Here is a 20,000-nt window from a genome sequence, read left to right as displayed (position 1 = left end):
ATGATACACAACTAAGCACACTATCAAACTTATTGTGGCTTTTATTAGCACTTTTTGACATGAAAAGTGAACAGCGCGATCGCGCTACATGGCACTCAAAATATTTGAGATATATTTTCGAGCATTATGAATGTGGATTTGTAAGTCACAAAACGATGATTCACAGTTAATTAAAATTCATACAACTCAAAAAATTTTGTATTTATGACGATCTAATTGATATAGAATATAATTTTAAAACTTATTAATGTTTCATTTTTCACGTGGATACTTTGTTTTACACGCGCTTTGCTGTATATAAATTTTATATATCGTTTAAGTTACTACAGGAAAAACATGAGGGAAGGATTATGATTCATATGATATAATACTCTAAAATTTTACTTTATGGATATATGCATGCGCATGCATAATATGAGGAAGTGAAACATTATATCTACTTTTTTTAATTTTCCGTGTCGCATTAAAAAATTACTTTATGATGTTTTACATACCTCATATCTGCGTGTATCATAAAAGATCTATGTTTTTATCCGCGTTGCCTTTCTTAAATTACAGAATTAGCTGCATCTCTAATACGTATGTTTCTATTCTGGACTTGTTTAATATTATTATATGTATATAAATTATTTTGTGAACATCCATTTATCGCATTTTTTTCTATTGATCGTCAGGTTCAAAATAAAATATCATCCTGAAGAATCAGTAAAAAGAAAAGAAGAGCAAGTATCAGCGCTTAAGGTAATTACAACATCAAAATGTATAACTTATTTTCTCATTCTATCATTAATTAATATTTGCTGCCCGGCTGACAGAAATCTTAAATTTTATACTTTAGAAACGCGTGGAAATTTTTCTGGAGATGCTAAAATCAGGAGACATAGAAAAGGTGTCTGTTGATGCTGATCAAGCAGATTCACTGCTACACCTTTTAGATGCAGTGGTTATTAAACTAGAGGGAGGAACAGAGGAAGATTTACAGATTTTAAATGTGAAACCATTTAAGTCTATAAATAAAGATATTCTGAAAGAAAAGGAAGATCACAAGAGAAAATCTTCTATAGAAAAGAAATCTGAAAATAGGTATTTTATGATATTTTGAAAAAGATATATGAAATATGAAGAAATAATGTATTAATAACATTAATGCTATTAATTATTTATTTTTAGCGAAGAAAATAAGGTGGATGACTCACAACATGACGAGAAAGATCCGAAGAATAATCAAAATGCTAATATGGAAGTTGAAGACACAGTAAAAAATGAAAATGCAATATCTGACTCTAACAAAATCAAGGAAAATGAAGATGAAGAAAATAAAAATTTAGAAGAAACTGCTGATAATGATAAACCTCGTACGTAAAATATTTATCTTATATAGAGATTTTTCATTCACATATGTTATAAGTTATAAGTTATTTTGTTACAGCAGAAAAATCGGAGAAATCAAGAAAGCGTAAACGTACTGACAGCAATAGTAGCAGCAGTAGCAGCAACAGCAGTAGTTCCTCTGGTAGTGACAGTAATAAATTGGATACATCGAAAGTAGAAATGCGTAAGTATAATTAAATCTGTATGCTTTGTGAAAATGTTGAATTGTCATCAGAATAATATTCGTATTTGTAATTTAATAATGTATTAAAATAAGCTATAATGAACAACAATTCAAATAGATCGTGAGGGACTATCAGAACTCGGTTAATTAATATGCGCTAATTTAAACAATCATGTAATTCAAATAATATAACCAAACAAACATTTCAATCTCTAATGTCGGTCCTCTTCAGTGATCAGTCATTAGAATAATATTCATATTTGTTTTTTGTAAATCAATTTCAGCTGCCAATGAGAAAATAGAAGTTAGTAATGAAGATGCCGATGAAAAAGACGTTAAAATAGAGAAACAGGAAGTTAAAACAGAAGTGGAAGCAAAAAATAATAAAAAGTCTACAATTGAACCAGAAGCAGTAATCGATTTGGCTAGTGAAGACAAAGAGAAGGAACCTAGAGCGTTGCATAAAACTAGTAGCATCTTTCTTCGTAACTTGGCACCGACCATTACTAAGGCAGAAGTCGAAGCTGTTAGTTGAAATTTTCTTAGATAATTAATAAATCTTGTAAAAGTTTTTGTCAATGTTTAAATAATTTACATTTTTATTTTAAACTATTTTTTGCATTAATGATGATTACTGACATTTATAATATAATATAATTACATAATTATGTTTAACGAATAGATGTGCAAACGATTTCCTGGATTCTTACGTGTGGCTATAGCAGATCCACAGCCGGAAAGACGATGGTTCCGTCGTGGCTGGGTTTCGTTCGAACGTCAAGTGAACATCAAAGAAATCTGCTGGAGTTTAAATAACATTCGAGTAAGTTGATTCGTACGTGCATTTGTTATTAAAAAAAAGAAATGAATACTTTTAATTGTTACATCTCTCACATAGTTACGTGATTGTGAGCTTGGTGCAATAGTAAACAGAGATCTATCAAGACGTATTCGATCAGTGAATGGTTTAACATCTCACAAGCAAATAGTCAGACATGATATTAAACTTAGTGCCAAAATTGTTCACAATTTGGATAATAAAGTGGGACTATGGAGGGAAGAAAAGAAAGATGAAAACACAATAAAACAGGAAGACGACAAAGAAAATAAGACCACTCAAAGTAGCAATGAGGTTGAGCAAGCTGTAAGTAAAATTTGCATTTATATATACAATATTATTGATAGAAACGAAATCTTGATTCACAATTATATGAAATTTGCATGGCATTTTAGGCTTTCGGATTATCATCTAAAAATCCAGTATTGAAAAACATAACAGACTACTTGATAGAAGAAGCTTCAGCTGAAGAAGAAGAATTATTAGGTATGTCAGGTGAACAAGAAGAAGGTCAGTTAGGTGGTGATGGAGATAGTTCAATCGAAAGAGATCCAATTTTAATCAAGGTAAATTAAATAAACTTAAATAATATAATGGAAAATCAAACATAAATAATAATTTGATGAAGTATGTAATATATCATATTTTATATTTATCAATAAAATATATATTATCATTCTCGCAGGTATTAGACAGATTAGTGCTATACTTGCGGATTGTTCATTCCGTTGATTATTACAATCACTGCGAATATCCAAATGAGGACGAGATGCCAAATAGATGTGGAATAATGCATGTGAGAGGATGTCCACCCACTGCCAAAGTCTCAAGTTCAGAATTATCGGAATATTGTCGCAACTTTGAAAGCAAAATGTCTGCTTTTCTGCAACCAATTGTTACTTTATCCAATGAAGATTTCGAGAAACTAGGCGCGAAAAATGCTGAAGCGTATCCTTTTCTTCTATGTGCTTTTAATTATTATTATTATTATATTTAAACATAATACAATAGAAGGCATGAATCTAAAAAATGACCAATGCTGTCCAAAATTCTAAGTGTTAATTTTACATATATCGGCATTGATGCATATATCACTTTTCTTTTTTCATCTCTTAAGAAAAAGAAAGACAATAGGGGGGACAAACGCTGATACGCATTAAGCCAATATTCAGAATCACACGTCTTGAACACTGGTTTAAATTAATCATCATTTTCTCAGATTTATACTTTTCGTGATTTAAACAATATTTCCTTAATATATAAACAGTGAAGTCGAAAAGTTTGTTCAAGCCAACACCCAAGAATTATCGAAAGACAAATGGCTGTGTCCTCTTAGCGGAAAAAAATTTAAAGGACCTGATTTTATCCGTAAACATATCTTCAATAAGCATTCTGAGAAAGTTGCCGAAGTGAAAGCGGAAGCTGAGTACTTCAACAATTATTTAAAAGATCCAAAAAGACCTCAGCTTCCTGAGCATCCTGGCAACAAAGCTCCATTAAGAGAAGGATCACGGGACAATTTTGCGCCATATGGTTGCAGTTCGTAAGTACAAGAGAGTTACTGGTAATTAAAAATACTTACGAAATAAATGCTATTATTATGATGTGCGTGCGTGCATGCATATGTAGTGTATATATAGTATAAAAATGCGATTTTATCTACATTTTGTGAAATACTATCAACGATAACATTGAAATAACATGAAATAACGTCATTAAGGTACTCAACGCAAACATCCACAAATATTTCTAGATTCGGAAGTTACAGTAGTGGATTTGGCGGTAACAGAAGCAATTTTGGTTCTGGTTATGGTGGCGGATTTGGATTTAGTGCTCCACGTTCTAATCGTGGCGGATTTAATCGTGGACGGTAAGAAAACTTTTTTATATTTTAATGCAATTAATAAAATCTACAGTACTTAAATACAGTACTTAAGTATTTTGAGATAATCGTATGGTTGATTTATAGAAAGATTACACGATTAACATTCAATTTTCTTTGATGTAAGTTGAATTGAAACAAGATTCAAGATTTGGTAATATTACCTTGGCCTGTTTGATATATTGAACATGGTAATACAATGTTTTACAGGCCCGCTCCGGATTCTACATCAAGACCAATTATTAGTTATAATGACTTGGACCAGCCAGACATGGATTTGTTTTAAGTTTTGTCGAAATCTCGCAAATAATTTCATCACGAAATTAAGCTAATTATAAAAATGCTAATACCATCTCTATTAGGTAACACACCGTTTAAAAAAAAAGAAATAACAAAATACAATCGAAAAATTATACTAAAATTAGCACAATTTTTTAAATGTTATTTATAATATAAATCAAATTTATTTAATGCGCATCAAGATCCGGTATTATATACTTAGAAACAAACGGAAAAAGAAATCTACTTGTGCATGCTATATATCCAATATATACACACTAAATATGTCCAATATATACATATACTTAATAGGAAGCGTTTTTAATTAAATATAAATTTTCAGAAATAAATATAAAACCCAAAATAAAGAAAATGTATGATTAGGAACTATTTTTTTATTTATTTATTATAGAAAACACATGCATCTCTGATGCATTTTTTTACTTACAACTAAATAAATAAAAAATATATATATAAATGACCCATGATATTTTGAGTTCTATAATATTTCTTGATTAATATGTAACAAAAAATCATCCTGTATGTACAGAAAAAATTTTACTTTATTTTTTTATTATAGTTTTAAAATTATAAGTATAAACTTTTATACAGTCCCATTTAAAATTAATGCAAGGATCTATTGATGCTGCAAATTTATAATATGAATAACAAATAAACCTATCTGTGTGTTACTCTAACGATTTGTTATTTTATTTTGTCCCATTTCCGTTTAAACCCTATGTCCGGTTGGTCTTATGTCATGGAAAATTTTGATGTTAGTTGATGTTAGCAGTTTATTATAACATTATGTGTAGCATAAAGAAGGAAAAAAATACGAATTTTTAATCATACATGCAATTTTTCAAACTTTATTGTATAGCTGCCACATATAAGAAAATTTTAATTTTTATGTACATACATCTTCCATACATATAAATACACGCATACAGTATAATAGAATTAAAAACAAATTTACATATACTTTTTAAGTTAATTAGTTTTATTTATTATATTTATTATTATTTATTTGTTATATATATGTGTATATATATATATATATATATATATATATATATGTTGTATATATGCAATAATATCGATTTTTATCATTTTTTTCTAATATTTAATATTGCAGTGGCGATTTTCGACCAGTCATACATTATCGAGATCTTGATGCTCCACGGGAACCAGACGAATTCCTATAGGATGATTAAAAGAGATATACTGACCAATACAAAAATATATAGACGCTGCTTAGAATCACTTAAAACAATGTTTTTCTGTAAACCATTCACAAGTGTGTACATTGCATACCTGTGTACATATATATATCTACAATTATTAATCACTTTCTGAAATGAAATTAGTTATAGTAAACATGTATAAACATTTAATATTTTGTCAAAAAAAGAGGCTTATGAAAGAAGAAAATGTGTTACACATAGTTTATATACAAAAGAATAAAATTCGAAACAATAATCAAATTGAGTGAATGTAAAAAATCCAAATCAAATTTAGATGTGGAATTTATAATAATTCATGACGATATTCTTATGAAAATCTCAAGTTATAATTTGGTCTTGTCAAATTTTCATAAGTCGTCATTCAGTCTCTCATAATATTTGTCAATGAAACAATTTCTCGAGATAATTAAAAGAATCGATTAATTCGCATACAGAGTTATATTATACAGATAGCAGATCATGAATCATGAATAGAATGATGAGAATTCTTTCTGCTGACCAATGAATTTCTATTATTTCTCGTATGAATCACAAATTATGTGTAGCATCTAACATTATCTTAGTATAAAATACATGATATACTTAAGAGAATTTTACAAGATTTTTCAAGTAGTAAGTAGATTTAGATAACAAAATGTATGCAACATTAAATCATTTGTTGATACAATATATTCCGCATAAAATTGATTTTCTTTTTGTGAATAAAATTAACATTTACATGATCATTATATGTATAGTGCTCTTTTATAACATATGTATGTTATAATATATATATATGTATGTCTTAATAGTTACACAATAAAAGGATCACAATAATTCATCAATTATTATTCCTTTACAATTGTTGAGGTAAAGGAGCAAAAAGCAAAAGGATATATACTAGATTCAATAAATAAACCGATTTAATTTATATATTTTTGTCTCATATTTCTTTCTCTATACAACACGCTATATACATTACGTACATTTATTTGTATAAAATACTGCATTTCTCTCTGATCTCTCTCTGATTGGCAATGTTTTCCTTCATGTGTAAATACTAAATAAACCGGTCTTTGCAATGTATCTCATCCGAGCCATCTCCGCAATCGTCAAACCCATTGCACTTCATTCTTTTTGCAATACATCTACTGTTTCTGTATAATAGAAAAATTTTACATATATAAAACAACAATATATTTGAATTAAAATTTTGCAAATTTTTTTCTGTTCTCTTTATAAAAACATTCTTATTTTTTCGAAGATCTAAAAATATATAATGTACTGAATTCAAAAATTCAATTTCTTTCAAAAATCGAAATATATTTAAAAAATATCAAAATATTAAAATATTCGACACATTCAATGATACAGTTATTTCATGAAAAATTAAAATGTTCATTATTTAATTTTATATATATATATGTATATATATATATATAATATATATACATATATATATAAATAAAATGTTGTTAGATCTTTTAAGAATAAATTGGTAGACATGTTAAGAAATAAAAAAAAATGTGAATTTAAAAAGAGAAATTTAATTTCATGAAAAAAAAACATTTATTCTAAGATATCTTTTTAATGAGAATATTTTTTTAATTATTACATCTCTCTTTCTCTTTATCTTTTATACACAGAAAAAATGTAAAATATTGACTTACTGGCATGTAAATTCATGTTTATTGCATCGTCCTTGACATCCATGAGGTTCATCTGTTCCATCACTACAGTCCGCCAGTCCATCGCAAAACCGATCTCTCTGTATACATTCCCCATTGATACAAGTAAATTCGTCTTCCAATGAGCAAACTGAATCGAGAATAAAAATTATTATTTAAATCAGTTTTTTTTTTCGGCAATTTGCCTTTGTTCAAATATTCAGTAACTCGAAACAAGAGATTTTTAATTTTAATTTTGCTGGAATTATATTTAAGTTTTCTCTTTTAAAAAAAGTAACTGCTTTTCTTGAATATTGAAAAATATTTAACAAATGAATTATAAATTTGTATATTTATTTTCATATTTATACAGGAAACTTAACTATATTCATCTATAAGTTTTTTTCTGGAATATTCGAATCCCAGATGTATATAATAAGTAATAAATACATTCTTTGAATAAAAATGAGTTAGTTTGTAGATATACCAAAATCTAACATTAATATTATGAAAAACCGTATAAACAATTTCACCGTTCTATTAATGAAATTGTGCATTATTAAGGATTCAGCGTGCAGAAATTATACAAAATATACATGCATTTCAAATATAAATATGTACTCACACCAACCAAGATCATGACCTATAAAAGAAACAAAGAAAAAAAGATATAAAAAGGATCTTCATCAAGCGATGTAAAAGGAGACTACTAGACAATAACTTTTCTGTTTATAATTTTGTACAAAATGTTCTATCTTCTTTCTGTATTTTGCAAGAACATTAAATGTCTTGGAGATATGCCCGAAGAGTGTCTGAGAAGTGCTCAAGAACAAAAATATAAAGTAAACTCTTATTGCAAATAATATTTTGAAAAAAAAAACGATAACATTTTTATCACGGCATCTACCAGTTTGCTGCAACAAAACTTAAACAAGTGCGACTAAAGGAATACTTAATAAATATAAGGCACCATATTTGCTTGATGAATTTTTTAAATTTTAGATTACGATCACAATTTACGTTCCTACAAACAATCTTAAAAAAATTGCTCTTTTATCATATACATGTAGCGTAACATTTTTGTTTGTACATTTCATTTAAATATTACGACATCTCAGACTATCATTATCGCAATAAAACGCTGGAATGCTCACCTAACGTGCAATTAATCTCGTCAGTTGCGTCCCAGCAATCTATCTTTCTGTCGCATCTCCTCTCCAACGGAAGGCAGGAAGTCTTGTTACCACACTGAAAATGCGTCTCCAGATTGCAGACTGAAAAAGAACGTGACTGAAAAAGTACTATCTGATAACATTTACTTGCTTCGCGTACTTTATATTTGCATACCTCCATACCTATATTAAATATCGCAAGGCGTTTTCGATATAAAATCAAATGAGCGAATTGCTGAATTCTTTTATAATAAATTATAAACATTAATTATAAACATAATTTATCAAAAAAGTAGTCAATCCATTTGAATCGTGAAAACGAACATTGAATAATTTTTGGAAATAATTTTACATGTTGAAATTTTATAATTCTGCGAATATGTCATATATATATATATATATATATACCATGTGAATATATATATCAAAGCTGCAATAAAATTTCTTTATCTTAGAAAAGAATTTTGTATATTTGTATTTCATTACGAGCATAGCTCGACCATTCATAATTTATATCACTTTTTATTAAACTCCATCAATCGATATCGAATGATTTTAATTCGGAATTGTGCTTTGGAATTGAGCTTTAACGTAGAAAATATGATTGAAGCGATACCAAAGTAAAAACTGTCAAATCGAAGCCTCACAAATAATAGTAAAGAAGAAAAGCCGATAACAGAAAATTATAGGTCACTACAAACTAGGGCAATGCGGTATATTTTAACAAGAGACAAAATGCATGTGGATGGACATGACCGGTTTGCAAGATCACTCGCGAGCAATATTCATATTATTTAATTATGTTTTTCGTATAATTATATAGTACTTTTTTAAGTGCGTGTAATTCTCCGCTTTTCTTTATAATTATCACGATTACGAATTACAATATAATCCACTTAATTAATATTTCTCACTACAAAACTCATTATTTTCATTAAAAGAAAAGAAAATCTCAGATTTGTATTAGAACCTTGTCATTTGGAAAAAGGAAATTAAATGTGGCAAAACAATCTCAAAACCCGTGAGTTATCTCTGAGTCTAAATTTATTATTAAATGCTAATGTTTTGCAAACATTACGATTCACATCGAGACTAATCCGCGAAACGCTTCCGAATAGAAATTACAGAAAATACCCGTACTACAATGGAAAGCAATCTCAAAACTCATTTGTAATAAAATATAAAATCCCATCATTTCAAATCTTGTATTTTAAAGGGAAACAAATGCATAGATCGTTTCAACTATAATTTTTAATTTATATTTACCGCAATCATACTCGTCCGAATGATCATAGCAATTCATATGCCCATCGCAACGCTTATCCAAGGGGATGCATAACGTATTGGAGCAAGTCCATTCGTTTTCCAAACAGAAGAAGCGTTCGACTCTTTCACATCTTTAATAAAATAAAAAAACTCATTATTATAGCTCATTATTATAACTCATTAGAATAGATGACAGATTGATTATAAATTAAATTGAATAAATGAAATTAATTTAATTAAATCTATACGAACATTATACTTATTATTTACGTAGCTATTCTTACATTACTCATATATAAAATATCTCGTATAAAAATTTGTTTTAAAGAATGTCAATAATAAAAATAATACATATGTCGCGTATTTTATAAAATTATAAGATAGGATTATAAGATAGGAGTATATAATAATCATATAATAATTACAACAATCACAAAATTAAAAAATAAGAATTATGGTAATCAAATTATTAATATAATATTAGTATAATATAATATTAAATTATTAATAATGAAGAATTATATATATATAATTATAATAATAAGAGTTATTGTCTTATCTTTTCTTGAGTCACTAACAAAGACACTTTATCAATGATCGACGCTTAGAAAGAATCCACTGATTACTACCAATACCTAATATTAGACTGAATTTCGATGCTATCAATAAAAAAAAAGCAGTGACAAACCTGAATGCGTCCACGTCGAGACGATGGCATTTCTGTCTACTTAAGGTGCAAAAACCACCGCATCCGGTAGGATCGTTGTGGTCACGGATTTTCCTACATATCGGCACCATTTCGCCGAAGATGGCAACGCACAATTCGCCCTCGAAGCAATCATCGCAATATCTCGTCGCATTAATAACGTTCTGACTCGCAGCTTCCGTTTCCATGCCTTCGTTTGACGGCGAAGTGCTTCCCGGAAATGACAGATTGCCGCTTATAGGGGCGCTCATGGCAAACATACCCCCGGCAAACGTTTCTTCCATGTCTGTCATCGATGTTAACGTCATCGTATCGGTCGCCGCAATCGTCAGATTTGACTCGTCGTTCACGGGCGTGATCGGCTCACCGGAAGTAACGTTCTGCCCCGTCAACCTGCTCGTCGACGACTTCAGGTACTGCTGAATAATCTGGAGCTTCTCGGGCTCTGAAAAAAAAGAGGCGTGACGCGATCAATCATCGCGATTGAAAAAACTCGTTATCGCATTCCCGCGACAACGGAAATGCAGATGAATTAATTAATATATCGTAAAAAAAATGCGGTTGAGACATCAAAAAATGCAATTAACAGTATCAAAAGAATAAACAATCGTAACCTGAAAAGAGCCCTCAAAAATCACACAAAAGTACATATCATACCGTGTTTTCTTTCCAATTATTTGAACTATTGTTTTGTTTTCAAAAATTTTATCAGGGGGCAAACAAAACCTTAATTGAATTTTCGTTAAAAGAGCATTTGTGCATTTTTGACATACAAGAAAAACAAATTGAAGAAAGTAAAATTATGTACGTTCTCCTTTGTCCTTTTTTAATTTTTTAATTTTTTTTTATTGTACAAAAGAATCGAACCTAATGAACCCATTTATTATTACATAAAAGAGAGAGATAAAATAGAAAAAAGAAATTCGCAAATGTAAGGTAACATTTCCTCGATTTTTCTCGTTAATTTTGGAAAACAAAGAGTTGAAAAATAGGTGGAAAATAGAAAAAGAGAATGAAAGCTTCTCTGTTCTCGGTCTCACGCCGTTAGGGGTTGAAGGAACAGCCTGAAAAACTTTCTCTCGAGCCTCGGAATTCCAGACATAATACTGAACGTTCGCGAAATACACGGTCGTTGGCTCTCGCCACTTTTCATCGCACATAGTACTCGCGGCCGCGCTTCAGCGCGATCGACCGTGCGCGCAGAGGAGGAAACGTTCTGTTGACCCCGCGGTTAAATTCATCTCGTTGAAGCAATTGCCACGCTTTGCGTCGAATTAAACCTCGGCCGTCAGCTGGCGGGATGCAGATACTTTTAATTGCCCGAACGATAAGGCGACGGCGCCGACGATGGCGAGTGTATCGTTTATTCCCGGCTAATATATGATGTCCCGGCACGCAAGCTTCTTCGCACAGAATAATACCTTCGAACAATAAAGACTTGCAAATTTGTCATTAAACTCTATATTATCGTAAACTATCAAGGAACTCTATGTCATTAATATCATTATAACGACGAAAGATAGTATGTATTAACAATAATATTCAAAGTAAAACTGTTATAATATCATAAAGAGTAGACAAAAATTGGAGAGAGAGGAATTTCATTGGATTTTCGTAAAAAATCTCTCTGAGAAACAAAGATATTGCAGAGTAGATCTAAAGTATCTATACTATGCAGTGAATTAAAATATACTATGAAATGAATTATCACTATCTATCTATCTAATCTATACTATGAAGTGAATTAAAATATGCAGTCAGCATCAGCGCGAGATGAATTAAGCTTCTATATGATAGATCAATAAACATTCTGATCGAACGATTAATCTCGAGAATAATATTTCATTCTGACAAACGTATATCTATCCAGCGAACTATTTCTAATGTTTCATGTTTCATTAAACCTTCATCGAATTACGGCTATTACTTTATATAAGCAATAAAACGCGCGCACAATTCCAGTATGCGTTTTATTTAATCTCTTTTGATAGTTTTTTAAATGAATAAACGACAAAACAAGTAAAAAATAAGCATCTTGCTTGGGATCTTGTGAATAAAGTACATAAAATGAGATAACTTTCGCCAAAGTTTAATGTCCAGGTAGTACATATGTCGGTATAGATGTCTTAAAAAATGTCTTACTTTCTAATTTTACGATATACATATGTACTATTTAGATACATTTTTTAAATTTCAATCAATCTTCCTATTTTATAATATTCTAAAGATCTCGGTAAATGTCTTTTTCAATGATCTGAAACTAAATAATTCTTAATATAATATATTATAGGACTGTATATGTGTGATAATACAATCTATAGAAATCAAAGTCTTAAACGTCTAACTGGATCTTAAATGCTTGTATGATTCTTTTGAATTTATATATTATGTCCCCCAGAAACGAGCGCCGAAATGATTTTTCGATCTTGAAAACGCTAATTCTATTAAACTACCATAGTAATATCACGAGTTAAATTGGCTAGCAATTTAAATTTTTGATGCTTATTCGCATCTTCGAGACGATCTTAATAATGTTGAATAACATATTAAAATTTGTAAATAATTCATTTTTATTTGGAAAAATATTACCTCGGCTTAGTGCCCTGAGATTTTATATTACCGAGGCATCCTAGTCGGGTTTAAGACGCTCGCACAGAATGCAAGAGATTCGGGTTCGAGGGATATAATAATATTTTTCGCAATAAGAATTAATTATTAGATTTTACTATGTTATTCAACATTATTAAGATCGTCTAGTTTAGTAAAGTTAGCGTTTTCAAAACCAAAAAATCATTTCGGCGCGTGTTTCTGGGGACTACATACGTAGTATATAAATTCACACAAGAATCATACAAGCATTTAAGATCCAACTACATCGTTTAATACTTTGATTTCTATAGTTTAAATAATTCTTATTTAATAAGTGGATATTATAATTAGAAGAAACGTTTTCACGTTTTAGAAAATTCTGTAAAAGTGAACAACAGATCTTCATTATTTACACATTTAACAAAAAAAAGTTCAGATTGTAAAATAAAAAATATTCACGAAAGAATATACATCGTGAGATACGTTCGAAAACTTCAGATTTTCTACTTAACAAACAATTAAGGAAATAAAATAATAACATCAAGAATAAATAAAATAAAGATTTATTTACCGAAGACGATATACAGTGCGACCCCTGCGACTCCCAGCAGGATCAGCACGACAATCAGCAGGGGTATGAGCGGGCTTGAGCATCCGGATGCCTTTAGAGGACGAGCCAGGTGTAACGTCCAACCGCGACGATGCTTATCCAGGCGCGCCGGTTGCGGTGGCGGCTCGTTTCTGACACTTCGACGTAAATTAACACGATTCTGCGAGGTAGGGGTGTGCGTTCGTACCGGCAGGGAATAGGCCCTCTAAAACAAAAAAGAAAACGGAAATGGTAACGTAACGAATCTTAAAATAGTTGCGAATTTATACAAGAGATAGAAGAGCAGATTAGATAGCATATCTAATTCTAGGAGCGCGTAATTCTATATAGATACGTGAAAAAAAAATGAAAATTAAAAATAATTTATTGAAAAAAGATTGACCTGAAAGAAAAGGTGTCGTAAAATATAAATCTTATAGTGTTCGAATATACTTAGAATTAAAAAAAATAACATTTTCAATTTGTTACTAAGCGTAATCTATTCTTAAATAAAACATGTATTATGGAATTATTCGAAATGGATTCCAATCAGAATTATTTAATTATTCTTTAAATTTCGATTGTATTTTCTAGGGAAAACGAAATAATTTCCAAGAATCCACAAACATTACAAACAGTTCCATAATAAATGCCCTGATCTACTTCTTAGAGTTTCATTAATATAATCGTAGTTGGCATTTTAATTATGTATTAAAGTCACTTAAATTGCGACGAAAGGTAAGTTTTGCATGATAAAATTTAAATGAGTAGATTATGTCAGAGGAATTATATCCCTGTGTTTGACCTTCGTTTTTACGATTTTCTGCGTTTAACGAGCTATGATAAAGCGAAAAGAATATCGGCTTGCAAAGACAACTACCACTATAATTTAAGAATTATTGGCCTACTGCAATAATGTGCTTTCGTAATTTTTGATGACACGTCGCTCGCTGACGACGACGACGAGCGTCGCCGTCGCGATCACGCCGGGCTATAGATAGATATCTTCCACTTCCGCTCCGTTTTGTTTCTTTATGTCGGTACAGCGCCAGACGGCGACCGTTTTCTTCTTCTCTCGAGGCTGTCAACTTTCGTGACTCTCGTGCGAGCCGGGAAATCGCGAACGAGCCATCCCGGTGAGCTGCGAATACAACCTCGCGGTACCAAAACGTGCCTCGGTACAATTTCTTACTGCTTGTGTTCTGATACTTTATTTACCGTCCACTCTAATCACCCGCTCACGATCTATATTTGATCCCCACGTCGTCCAGAACTTTCAATCAAAATATGCACGGATATCCGGTGAATATTCTAGGAAATCCATTAGTCTATCCAAATACGCCGCGACAGACTTTTTATATCTTTTACGTAACCGCATAACTTACATCATAATTTGAAATTATTTATTATGAAAAGTTTTTTGCGTAAAAATATTTCATAGCCATAAATTAGGTAACATTAAAATAATGTATATATATATACCCAGTAAACAAGAATGGATTAAAATGGATTAAATTTTTTTTCTATCCGAATGCGTATTTTATATAGCGAATATTTTTTTTTGGATTTAATTGGATTCAATTGGATCCAATTAGATTCAATTGGATGCAATTGGATTGAAAAACTGCATTTTCTATTCAAAATTTTGAATTGAACAATTGTGCACAGAAAAAACTAATATTATTTTTAGATTGAAAGGCATAAAGATATGCTCCATGCAATTCCTATAAATGAATAAAAATGCATTCAAGATTGAAAAGCATTCATTTTAACATTCGTGAATCATTATTTCTAAAAATCTGAATTCATTTCAATTCATTTCAATTCATTCTCGTTTGCTATATTTCTTGTCGAAACAAAAATATTCGGACAAAGATTAAATGAGGCATAATAAATATGAAGACTAAATATAAAACGCGTCAGAAGTGTTATAAAATATTTTTATAACCTTGTTGAAATTTCACATAAATTCGCGGAAATTCTAATTCGCGTTTTGTTTATGGCGATGATAAGCTCCTCTCAGCCATGATTTCTTAGTTATCATTAAAATGTTTGGATAATAATCCCGAATTAAAGAAAGCATAACACAAGCTGCTCGAAATAAAGTTATATAAAAATTTATATTTATTTTTATATTTATTTTAAATTTATATTTATTTTAGTCGCTTGTAAACAATTTATATTTAGCCGCTTGTAAACAATCCTAATATTATATTTATTCTTTCGAATAAAAAGTTTTTCTTTTGTCTTCATCGAATACGATAGTGCTCTTAGGCCCAATTGCGTTACTTTGACTTAAAACTGTATCTATCTTTTAAAGCCAGAGATTTAAGCCTCAAAATAACGCTTAAAATCAAAATAACGTTGGTGTAATCGAACCTTAAAGAGTTTGACAAGTATCCACAGGGAAAAAATAATTATAATTAATAAGATAATTAATAAGATGTTTGGTTAAGCAAACTTTAGTAAAATAAAGAATTTCTGATTATTGTAATTACGAGTAATATCTTTTGTAGCCAAAACATGATTTCATTATAGACATATCGAATATGTCTCAAAAACATGGATATAAACTTCTTTCGTACGAATATACCGCCTAAAAGCGTCGTCGTTAGTACATCCAACCTCAATAACATAGAGAATTAATTTTGAAAATATTCTTCTTTTCTTATACATATTATATATAAATTCTTGGGAAAAAAAGGACACCAAACAATCATCATCAGCAATATCAAAAAATTATCAAAAATTAACTTTCATTTTGGAACTCAATTATCAAATATTATCCTTAAGGCATCATCTCAACATCATTTTATCAAAATAAAGGATAAAAATTATTCATTGAAAAATCTCCCCAGATAGCAACCTATTGTTATTTTGATGTCAATATTTGATCACAATTGATCACTGACGTCAATTAAGTGACATGTATTCGACGTTAATTTTAACACATCAATAAGTCTTTGTAATAATAACGTGATGTGGACGTTAAATTTATCTTATATATATATACATATGTAAGTAATAATTAAAGAATTTCATTTCATTCATTTTGTAAGTTAAAATAACGTTTATTTGACATTATTATAATGACATTTTTGGTCTGTGACTTAGAACCGTCATTTTTAGATTAACTTTGAAAGTAAATAATGTAGAAAAAGGATACCCATGGTATAGGGAAACTCCCCCTAGTTTCTGCTCTAGAGATGGAACCTCTGAAGATAAATATCTATATGACAAATTCATTTAGAATATGATGAAATCTATCGTCCAATATCAAATTCCATTTTTTTATGGACGGGGAAAATTGAAAAAATCATGTTTGAAGCTGGAAGCCGAGGGTTTTCTCCCTCCACTCTCACGTCTCCTCGTCATCACTACGATAAAACTTCAAATACGATTTTTTTCAACTTTCCCCGCCGACAAAAAACTGAAATTTGATAAGAGCGATAGATTTCATCATACTCTAAATAAATTTATCAGTTTCAAAGGTTCCATCTCTAAGGCAAGAAACCCTCTTTCCCCATCATTTTGACGTGACCATCACGCCATAATGACGGGTGTCTGCTACCTGGGTCATCATGGAGTGTATTCCATTTCATGCAGGATGTGCATCATTTATCCTTGTTTAACATTCGATAAACAATAAGGATAAATGATTATGCGCATCATGTGTAAAACAGAACGCATCTATATTCTGTGCCTTTTATCCTATATCCTTCGATGTAATTTTTTAAATATGAGTAATTAAACTTCACTATATCGCTCTAGTGGTGATGTCGTGCACTGCTTGAACATATTCAACATATCTTGGACATCCCTATCTGTATATATCTGTATATATCTGTATAACTTTACAGAATGTCCAAATAACGTTCTTAGATCGTATTTCAGATGTCCAATATAGAGCAACATAAACAGAACTTTTCTATATTGAATCGAATTGTTGCTTGGATTTTGATGTTCACTATTTGATTAATCATACGTACAATCATCAGACTCATATTGACTATCGATTTGTAACCGCAGTTTTATTTACAATTTTTTACATGTCTATGGTTTTATTATCAAATTGTAAATACAATATATTTTATTAATTTTATACTAAATATTTAAATATACAAGTATATTTAAAGTGATTTTATAGAAATATAATTATTATTTTTACATAAAAATCTTTTTTATTATGTAATATATATTAAAACTTAATCTAAAAATAATTATTAATTAAAAATTATATTTCAATGGTTCGATTCAATTATTCAACGTTTAAAGAACTTCGATTCGCATATGTCTAGAAATTTTCAAAAGAAATACATAATAATACAATTTAATAAATTTTATGACCCACTATATATTCATAGAAAATAAATATTTATTTATTGATATGTAATTTATTTCCTATAAGTATATATTTTTAATATACTTCTAATATACTTCTGTATAAATATTATTTAATTATTAATTATGTTTCTGTAAATATATATAACAAATGATATATTTATAGAAAATCACGTAACATTGTACTTTATATTAGAGAATGTAATTACTAGCACAAAATTATATCGAGATCTAGTAATGCGTTTCTTAAGTACTACATAATTTTTCTACACGAGCATATCCGACGATGAAATTTTACCTGCATTTAAGGCTGTTTGACTCTCGCGAGCGCCACTAACTAAAAACAATCACATTTAACAAAATTAACGCATGAAGAAGAAATAAGAGCAGTCACAATTGTACACTCCGCCGCGGAATATCAAAGATGTCGATCGATCGTTCCTGTCACGAAGCTCTAAAAAAATCAGGCTTCTCTCTTTTACATCTGCTCATGCGTGTACTCTGGCACGCGCGACGTGTGCACGTGTGCAGCGGTGACGTAACACGTTGACGACGTCGTGCTTCGCGTTTGCATCTCCGCGCGTTAATTTTCATTCAATGAGTGAACAAGGCCACGAAATTCGCAAAACTGAACGATGCGATGATCTAATCCTAATCTTTTAAAAAGAACTTGCAAAATAATTGCACAATCTCACACAATTTTATATAAAATAACTTTAAAAATAGATTTTTCTATATATAAATCTACACGTATAACACAATATTTTTAAGACTTCTCATAATCAATACAAGCTTATGCAAAGTTTAATTGATCAATGGAATTTTTTAAATTTATTTTAAAAATATATTAATTTATAATATATATAAGATAATGTTTGCTAATACATAACATATATAATATATAATTAATATATAATTTTCTAACATAAAAAAAATCAACAAAAATTAATTCATTTATTTAAATATCTTCCCCTCGGGGAGAAACATTGACGCGTCCGATTCACACAAGGATAAAAATTGTAAAAAAGTCATCACTCTTAGTGTTCAGAACACGCTGTAGAAAAAAAAATTGTTCTGTTTGTATCGATTTATTCCGGGACAGCGCGAACGCAGTCCCGACTACCAAAAATTATACGCCCGAGATACCCACTTTAGGGGTATTCGCAAGGGTCAGCTCGACCGTAGTGCAATGGAAGAGCCTCGCCCTGGAGGAACCGCCTTCCTGATCACGGTAGCCTCTGCGCCAGGTAAGTATGATTTCGGCGCCGCTTGAGGCCTTAATATTGGCTACTCGGTGAATCTTAAATACGAGAAACCTACCCGTAAACGCGCCGCATAGCGACAAAGTACTTAACTAAACGTGTCGTCTAACAGTCAGTCGTTAAATCGAAACTAGTCGCACACGGCTCTCCCCGACTCTCTTCCTTCTCTTCACAAAACACCCTTAGCAATAATTCTAAATGTATTCTCGTATCATGTTATACCTAACATATAATTGTACCATATATATATATATATCAATTAATTAATTTAAAATGTAAAATTCTACTATTATTATTATTATAAATAATATAAATAATTCATATATGTAGAAAAAAAATAATTGACATAGAAAACATGCAACACTTTCTTAGTCTCGATTTTATTTTGTCAATCTCTTGTGTCTCATTATAAACTTATCGATTGACTGATTTATGAAATGTAAAATTCTATTGTTATTATATCGTAACGACATTTCTGATTTTTATTGAAGTTTTTTCAATATTATACATTATATAACGCTATTTAAATATATCAGCCGTAAAAATAAATTCATTAAAATTCAAGAAGTGACTTCATACTTTTATTTTTGCAAATAAAAAACTATATTTTTCATCTTCCTGTTAAGCTATC

General features: G+C 30.0%; 2 protein-coding genes across 2 annotated transcripts in view; one reads left to right on the top strand and one right to left on the bottom strand.

Annotated features, from left to right (window-relative positions):
* LOC105618844 (serrate RNA effector molecule homolog) overlaps positions 1 to 4,561 on the top strand; it is a 6,825-nt gene extending 2,264 nt beyond the window's left edge. Inside the window, exons 4-15 of the mRNA XM_012200379.1 lie at positions 675 to 741; positions 839 to 1,083; positions 1,171 to 1,355; positions 1,430 to 1,555; positions 1,840 to 2,081; positions 2,238 to 2,378; positions 2,454 to 2,699; positions 2,789 to 2,959; positions 3,079 to 3,341; positions 3,661 to 3,936; positions 4,114 to 4,263; positions 4,486 to 4,561. Of these exons, the coding sequence (XP_012055769.1) occupies positions 675 to 741; positions 839 to 1,083; positions 1,171 to 1,355; positions 1,430 to 1,555; positions 1,840 to 2,081; positions 2,238 to 2,378; positions 2,454 to 2,699; positions 2,789 to 2,959; positions 3,079 to 3,341; positions 3,661 to 3,936; positions 4,114 to 4,263; positions 4,486 to 4,561 (2,188 nt within the window). The remainder of the gene's footprint in view (positions 1 to 674; positions 742 to 838; positions 1,084 to 1,170; positions 1,356 to 1,429; positions 1,556 to 1,839; positions 2,082 to 2,237; positions 2,379 to 2,453; positions 2,700 to 2,788; positions 2,960 to 3,078; positions 3,342 to 3,660; positions 3,937 to 4,113; positions 4,264 to 4,485) is intronic.
* Positions 4,562 to 6,837: 2,276 nt separating this feature from the next.
* Positions 6,838 to 20,000, bottom strand: part of LOC105618843 — a 16,500-nt gene continuing 3,337 nt past the window's right edge. Inside the window, exons 2-8 of the mRNA XM_012200378.1 lie at positions 13,749 to 13,992; positions 10,571 to 11,033; positions 9,883 to 10,013; positions 8,599 to 8,718; positions 8,070 to 8,087; positions 7,448 to 7,595; positions 6,838 to 6,934 (exon numbers count right to left, since the gene is read on the bottom strand). Of these exons, the coding sequence (XP_012055768.1) occupies positions 6,838 to 6,934; positions 7,448 to 7,595; positions 8,070 to 8,087; positions 8,599 to 8,718; positions 9,883 to 10,013; positions 10,571 to 11,033; positions 13,749 to 13,992 (1,221 nt within the window). The remainder of the gene's footprint in view (positions 6,935 to 7,447; positions 7,596 to 8,069; positions 8,088 to 8,598; positions 8,719 to 9,882; positions 10,014 to 10,570; positions 11,034 to 13,748; positions 13,993 to 20,000) is intronic.

This window comes from Atta cephalotes (assembly GCF_000143395.1).
Source record: "Atta cephalotes unplaced genomic scaffold scaffold00018, whole genome shotgun sequence".
NCBI classification, from domain to species: Eukaryota; Metazoa; Arthropoda; class Insecta; order Hymenoptera; family Formicidae; genus Atta; species Atta cephalotes.
Note: the sequence above shows the minus strand (reverse complement) of the source record. Positions and strands in the feature narration are given on the sequence as shown.